This window comes from Pongo pygmaeus, chromosome 12 (genome assembly GCF_028885625.2).
Source record: "Pongo pygmaeus isolate AG05252 chromosome 12, NHGRI_mPonPyg2-v2.0_pri, whole genome shotgun sequence".
Taxonomy (NCBI): Eukaryota; Metazoa; Chordata; class Mammalia; order Primates; family Hominidae; genus Pongo; species Pongo pygmaeus.
The window spans coordinates 96,500,437-96,507,773 of record NC_072385.2 but is presented as its reverse complement, the minus strand read 5'-3'; the positions used below and the strand labels follow the sequence as shown (position 1 = coordinate 96,507,773).

The 7,337-nt window shown below is 45.1% G+C and overlaps 1 protein-coding gene across 1 annotated transcript in view; it reads left to right on the top strand.

The window, feature by feature from the left end:
• The first annotated feature begins 1,515 nt into the window (after positions 1 to 1,515).
• Positions 1,516 to 7,337, top strand: part of QPCT (glutaminyl-peptide cyclotransferase) — a 28,528-nt gene continuing 22,706 nt past the window's right edge. The window contains exon 1 of the mRNA XM_054475361.2: positions 1,516 to 1,817. Within this exon, the coding sequence (XP_054331336.1) occupies positions 1,698 to 1,817 (120 nt within the window). The 5' untranslated portion in view covers positions 1,516 to 1,697. The remainder of the gene's footprint in view (positions 1,818 to 7,337) is intronic.

Genomic DNA, 7,337 nt, shown 5'->3' with positions numbered 1-7,337 from the left:
TCTTGTCTTAGAGTCTGCTTCCTGTAGATACCAAACTGTAAGAACATCTTATTGACTTAAATATAACCAAAACTGGAGAACCTTAGGAAACAGAAAATCATCATTACCTTATATGCTGACATTTTAGCTTATTTCTATATTTCTTGTTTTGAATTGCTTATACTTAGCATGATAGTACCTCTCACATTTTGTTTCATTTAGGTTTGCTATTTCCACGTTCTCTTTCTTATAGGAACCATATTGTGAAAAGACACAAAGGTAATAGGGTAAAAAAAAAAAAAACAAATAGGCTCTTTATTACCCAGCCACTCAGGAAATGCACTATTTCAAGGTTGACCCAGGCAGCAAGAGAAAACTGTATTGGGGAATGTGACAGTGGTTTAGTTCTGAAACTGGAGCCAATAGAAAGTTCTGAAGGGGTCCGATGATCAGAACTGTCTGTGGGTGTAATAAAGGTGTATTTAATTTTATTTAAGCCTGGAGATTTAAATTGTCACTCAAAACTCTCAGACATGAATAGGGTTAGCAAATCTGTACACCAGGAAAGGAGTTATTTACATCCTGTCTTCTCCTACAGCTCCAGAGGAGGGCAGAACAGTGTATTTCCAAGCAAGCCCTCTCTTTAAAAACTCATAGCCAAGACTGGGAAGACAGAGTGAGTGGGTGGGCCTTCTGGCAGCTTCCTTACCTTCAAATCTTTGCTCTCTGTGAAATGGTTCTGCTTCAGTATCCCTGTTCTGATTTTTTTGGGAACTAGATATTACTGGGAGATGACTCAGAGCAGGCCAAGCTCTGATCCTCACTGTGGAAGCAAAAGAGGCTGGTGAAAGTCACTGTTCTGACAACTTGGACCAAAAACCTACAGACAAAACTGAAAAGTTTTCCTGCCCTAGGATTATCTGGATAACAATGACCTTTGATGTTACAAAGTAAATAGAATTGTGTTTGGCTTTTCCTTTTGGGGCCATGCCTTGGAGAAGATGACTCCTTCAGAGCCGCTGTGAATATTTTAGATCTCATTATTTCAGATAATTACTTTGACCATCCTTTTCAATTTGAGAGTATGATGCGAGGCAAGGCAACTATTTGTGAAAAAAAAAGAGAAAAGGCAAAGATGCACTGTCATACTTTTGCTTGTGGGTTCCAGTCCAGGCTTTCTATGGGGGGTGGGGGGGGGGTGTCTCAGTTTCCCCGTCTGTAAAATGGGATTAGTGGATTAAATCCGGGAAGGTTGGACAAGCACCTAGGACGGTGCCTGGTGCCATGTTCAGCAGACGTCGATTCCCTGTCCACTCCTTCTTTAGGAGCTGTGGGAAACACTTCGTAACTCCCCAGGGTCTGGTGAACCCTTCCTCCCTTTTCTATTCCCTGTTTTGGCATTGGAGATCATAAAAAGGCTCTTCCATGTCTCTTCCTTCCTTCCTTTCATCTTCTCCAAGAGAAGGAAGTGGCCGCCTTTGTTAGCTTGTGTTCGGAAGCTTGTGTCTGTCACCCAGGGCCGCCCAGCCCCAGGGTTTGCGAAGGTCCGGGGTAGGAGGGCTGCAGCCTGCGCGACGCGGCGGGAGGCTACCCGGAGGCGATGGGAAGGCGGGCGCAGTCGACCCAAGGGTGGAGAAGAGGAAAGGCGAAGGACGCGCGTTCCCGGGCTCGTGACCGCCAGCGGCCCGGGGAACCCGCTCCCAGACAGCCTCGGAGAGATGGCAGGCGGAGGACACCGGCGCGTCGTGGGCACCCTCCACCTGCTGCTGCTGGTGGCCGCCCTGCACTGGGCATCCAGGGGGGTCAGTCCGAGTGCCTTAGCCTGGCCAGAGGAGAAGGTGAGGGGCTGTTTCTGCGTAGTTGGACTTGAGCGGCTCTGGTCCGGTGCAGGGACCCCTGGCCGGGTCAGCCCTACCTAGGCAGAGCGGGAGGCGGGGCAGGGCCGCGGTCCCCAGCCCAGGCACCGGCGCCCCACCCGGCGCCCGGAGGAGTCGGGGCTCTGCGTACTCGCCGGGGTGCCTCGGCCGGTCCGGGGCTGTTCTGGAGACGCCAGGGGGGCTGGGTGATGTCACTGGCCTCTCCTGGGCTGCGGTCTGATGGGGGTGCTGATAGGCACAGGAAATGTGTCTCGCCACCGGCTGCTGAGCCGGGAGGCGAGGGCGCATAGCGGCGCCACCGCCCACTCGGGACCCGCGAGGGCAACGGAGCCGGCGCTCTGGGGCCGCCAGGGTGCGGGGTGCGCCTGGGGGTGTGCCCACAGCTGCCCCGCTGCTTCATCCAAGGATGCTGCTGGGGCGCTGAAGTGTCCCTACAGTCTCAGGACGGATGTGTGTTGTTTGTTTTAGATTTTTAAAAGGAGCAACTCGGCAGGAAGGACCTTTACTGGAGACCTGCTTACTTTAAAAGCCTTTTTTCCTCCCTTAAAAGAGGGTACCTGCTATTTTCAGAGAAAATGGATCTAGTTGTAGGTAGAAATCGCATATAAGGAACTTAGGATAAAAGTGATTTGCAAGTTCCCTCTGTAAGAAGTATATGGGTTCAGCCGGGCGGGGTGGCTCACGCCTGTAATCCCAGCACTTTGGGAGGCCGAGGCGGGTGGATCACGAGGTGAGGAGATCGAGACCATCCTGGCTAACATGGTGAAACCCTGTCTCTACTAAAAAATACAAAAAATTAGCCGGGCGTGGTGGCACGCACCTGTAATCCCAGCTACTCGGGAGGCTGAGGCAGGAGAATGGCGTGAACCCGGGAGGCGGAGCTTGCAGTAAGCCGAGATCGCGCCACTGCACTCCAGCCTGGGCGACAGAGCCGTCTCAAAAAAAAAAAAAAAAAAAAAGTATATGGGGTCACAATTACTTCCTTTTCTTGTGTAACAGTTTCGAAATCATGAAATTGCTAAGGGATTGTGCAAATATTAATGATGTCAGCATAAAATAGTATGTTATAGAGATATTAAGAAAAGCAGCAAAGTGAAGCGATATAAACTTTGGCACTGTTATTGAGCAGACCTTTTACACACTTAGAGTATGCCTGTATTTACTCAAATGTTTGAAATACAGGGCACACTGGTGAATGCCCACTCCCACCCAGCTACATGCATATGTATATGAATAAGGCCATTTCAATTCTTCGGATCTAATGTAATCACCACTCAGGGGTCACAGCAGGCCCCACTTACACATGGAGACCACAGGCCACAGGGAACCTGGTGGCAGTGAGGGAAGTCTGTAACATACGAATAACTTTATTATAAGGAAAACAACTCCCCATGGGGGCCCATGAAGAAGAACGTGAAACGACACACAAAAAATCCTCTCCTTCTTCACTTCACTGAGAATACCCTTCCGGTCAGAAATTGGGAAGAGAACATTACAAACTAGAATATGGAGCCACACCAAATGTATCTTTGTGATACATCTAAATGGAAGGGAATAAATGAGATGGAAACTGAACAAACCACTCTGAAAAGATCATTTGTAGGTGTGTGTAGGCAGGGAGTATTTATGGGTGGGAAAAGGTGCTGTGATTCTTAAAATATTTTAAACCAATGCGAATTTAACTTCGGAGAAACATCTTTTAAAGCATGAATCCCTTTTATATTTATTTTAAGAAGCTTCTGATCACTGTTCCATTGAGCAACTGAATGTTTTCAAATCATTAAAAGCAAATGACAATCAGCCATCACATTTCCCAGTTTCTAGCTTCCTCCCCTTATTCTGTAGACCTTCATAAAGTCTTGCAGCCTGGGTGATGAATCGGTCCACACTAAAATATGTGCCTTCATACTTTTTATGGTGTTTGACTATTTTAATCATATGATGTATGTCTTTGGTACACTGGTCTGCTAACAGGTGAGGTGTGGTAAAGAAAGCATTGATTTTGAAATCCATTTCCTTCGTTTTGAAAAAAAGGTGTGTCTCTTTCAGTGGTTTTGAATATGTAAAAGCAGATCAACTCTAGTTTGTGGTGGCATTCAGAGGCCATGATGTGATTATATATTTGAAACCTGGAAACAATTTTTCCATAGTAACAATATTATAAATTGTTAAACTCCCAGGTGGGCACACACGTGTGTATTTAGAGGCATTGGCATCTGGGTATGGGGTGTTTTATATATATATATACACAACATATATATATATACATCCACCTCACTTGAACTTCACAGCAACCCCCATGAGGAAGGTACATTCATCCTCAATTTATGGTTGAGGAAACTGGACAACTATTACACCAGCGAATTGAAGAGCTAGGGTTTGGCTTAAGCCCTGATCTCTCCTTTCTTCTTCTATGCTTTTCTAATGGTAGATGAGTCCTGGCTGATGTACCCCGAACAGTGCCCAGGTAGTGCAAAAGTGTGGGGCTAGCAGGGAAGTTGGAGGGCCAGATGAAGAGCTTACTCTCTCTTTCTGCGTCAGGGTGGACCCTAAATGGCATTCCAAAACAGGTAGTTTGGTTTTGGTACCTTCTCTTCTGACACCCCCTATTTTCTCCTTTCCTTGATCTCCTTCATGCAGCTTAAAGGTCATCGTTATTCTGGGTGTTGATCCATATTCCAGAATTACTTCTTCTGAACCTTCCCCAGGCCTTTTGGTCACTAGTCTTATTCCTTTAGTACAGGCCCATTCCTTCAGTACAACATTGTCAACCAGCTGTTAAACAGAATCTCATTAAATCATTCTTCCTTAGGTGTGAATGACTGATGGCTTTTGAGGGCTTTATATATTCTTTAAAAAATATTAGTTCCAATAAACTGAAAAGTCTGGCTTCTATTGAAGTCTTCTAATTATAAAGTTGACATGTGCTAATTTTAGAAAACTTGGAAAATACAGAAAAATACACTAAAAAGAAAACTAATGTCACCCATAATCCCACTATTCAGAGATAATGGCTATTAACCATTTTGGTGTTTTTATTTCTGTTTCTCTCTCTCTCTCTCTCTGTGTGTGTGTGTATGTGTGTGTGTGTGTGTGTGTTATTGTTGTTGTTGCATTCTAATGGAAGCAACGATGGAGACTCTCAGGCAGTGACGTGGAAGTCAGTCGGGGGCTGGGTGTTGGTAGGGAGAGAAAGACAAAATGTCATTTTGGAGCCTTACCATCTGGTTGGTAAGTACTATGAGATCCATTTTACAGATATGGACTCTTTCCTAGTCACAGCTAATAAGCGAGGGAGCTGAGATTTCACCCTAAGCTGTTGTGGTTAAAGCCTGCACGGCTCTGCTTTTAAGTAGAGGGCTGCTTGCATTTAAAAAAAGACAGATGTTGTCTTGTTCAGTTCCTAACTATTCCCCCACTGAATTTTTAATATCAGTGGCATCTGACACACAGAAGGAGTTCAATAACTGCTGATTGAGCTGACTTTGCAGACAGACAGAGGTGTTAATCTGAGAATTGCCTGGGAGACACTCATAGAGAATAGAAACTGGACTTGCATTGGCTGCATTTCTGTAATGATCTCCCTTTAATTCAGTCTTTTGGAACCTCAAAACCCTTTGCAAGCTGGGCCAACTCTATCAATTATGTAATTAAAACCCTCTTTAAAACCACATGATTAGCCTAGAGGAGATGCTTCAGGATATCTGGTTCACACTTTTGGCTGAAAGATTCTTGCCACTCAGAGCAGACTTATTGTCCTTTCTGTCTGGATGAAAAGACAAGGCAGGGGCTGTAACAGAGCCTCATTCCTCTGAGAACACCTGCACCAATAGAAAATTGTCTAAGTGTCTTTTAACTGAGATAAACCTACAATAAATTGGGGTTTGCATTTACCATTGGGCTCAACTTTGTTTTTGCCTGAGTTACTTTCCCCCTGCTGAGCTCACTCTTTCTTTCCAGCTTTTTCCTCTTACTCATTCATCTCATCTCCACCTAAATTTGTATATTTATTGAGTTCTGAGAATAAGACCCCTCAAACATTGAATGCATGCTATTTAGGTTGGGAAAGTCAAATGCTTTTCCACACAGGGCTTTAATGAATAGAAGGCTTAAGTAATTGACTGAGTGTAGTTGGTTGTTTCCTCTTCTCTGTCCTTCAGTTACTGGGAAGCTTTTAGCTTTGCGATTTTACAGGGGCATCTTTGCCCCCAGAGGGGCGAGGAGAGTCAGGGCTCTTTACTGAAGTATGTTAATTAAATGGTTGAGCCCAGGAGGTTGAGGAGCAAACACGTGTAAGTCTCTAGATTCGTAAGCATCAATAGGCCTGGCCTGTCTGCTGGATTTACCCTTTAGTTATCCATTAAGCATTTTTTGGTGCTATTTGCCAATTAGGTTTCATCTGCAGTATCTCTTGTAGTTAGAGATGCTTGGGGCAGGGGGCATTTATTTTGTTCCTGTTTTTTCTTAAATATCTTAAGAGCTCTTTCAAGCCTCTAGAAATGATTTCGTTTCTTTCTGGACATGGAGTGAAAGCTTCTATCCACAGTGACCAGATGGGCTTTGGGATAGCGTATTGGACAGTAAATAGGAAAGGAGCCACTGGTAAACAGCTTTTGACACAACAGTTCTGGTTGTCATAGTGACTGCTTGGGTCAACCCAGCTGTTCATCATCAGAAGCATCGAATGTCAGAAACTCAAAAAGAGCAAAGCCCAATAACATTGAACCACAGCACTTCCTGGCCATTGCAGCAGGTAGCCACCTGTCTCTTCTGTCTTTATGCTTGCTTGTGCATTCAACTGATTTGTTATTTACAACGGCAGAAAAATGCCCATGTTACTTTATTATTATATAAATACAGTCTTAGCAAAGATAATTTTAGAAAGATAGTTCATCTGTTGATTGCTTTTTTGATTAATTTGCCCAATATTTATCAAATGCTCAAGATGAACCAGGCCCTGTGTGGCCTGTGTGGGAGAGAGAGGTAAACAACAGAGAGAGAGGAAGTTCCAGCCCTTATGGAGCTGATGTCTTGTATGAAAGACAGACATTAAACAAGTAAACACACAAAGAAGTGGCCTCCAAGCTGCAAGCTGAAGTGAGCAGGAGTTAGCCAGGTGAAGAGGAAGGGAAACAGCTTGTACGGCAGAAAGCACCGCAGACGCCAAAGCCTCATGGGGGCAGAACCTCAGAGCATTTGGGGCCTGGCCAAATGCCAGAGTGACCGAAGCATGGTGAGCAAGGGTGAGGCGGGAGACCAGACAGGCTTCTGTTGGCCGGGTTGAGTAATAATTAACCATGGAAGTCTTCTGACATCTTGCCTCCATATTCTTCTTATCCCTTCGCACATTTGTATTGCTTTGTCTTCAGCTCCAGCTTTCTTTTCCAACTGCTGTTTGGGAGCTGGCATGAGGACTTAGATCCTGGAGGTACCAAGGGATTTAAAGCCTGCACTGACAAGTTTATCAAGGAAATATATTTA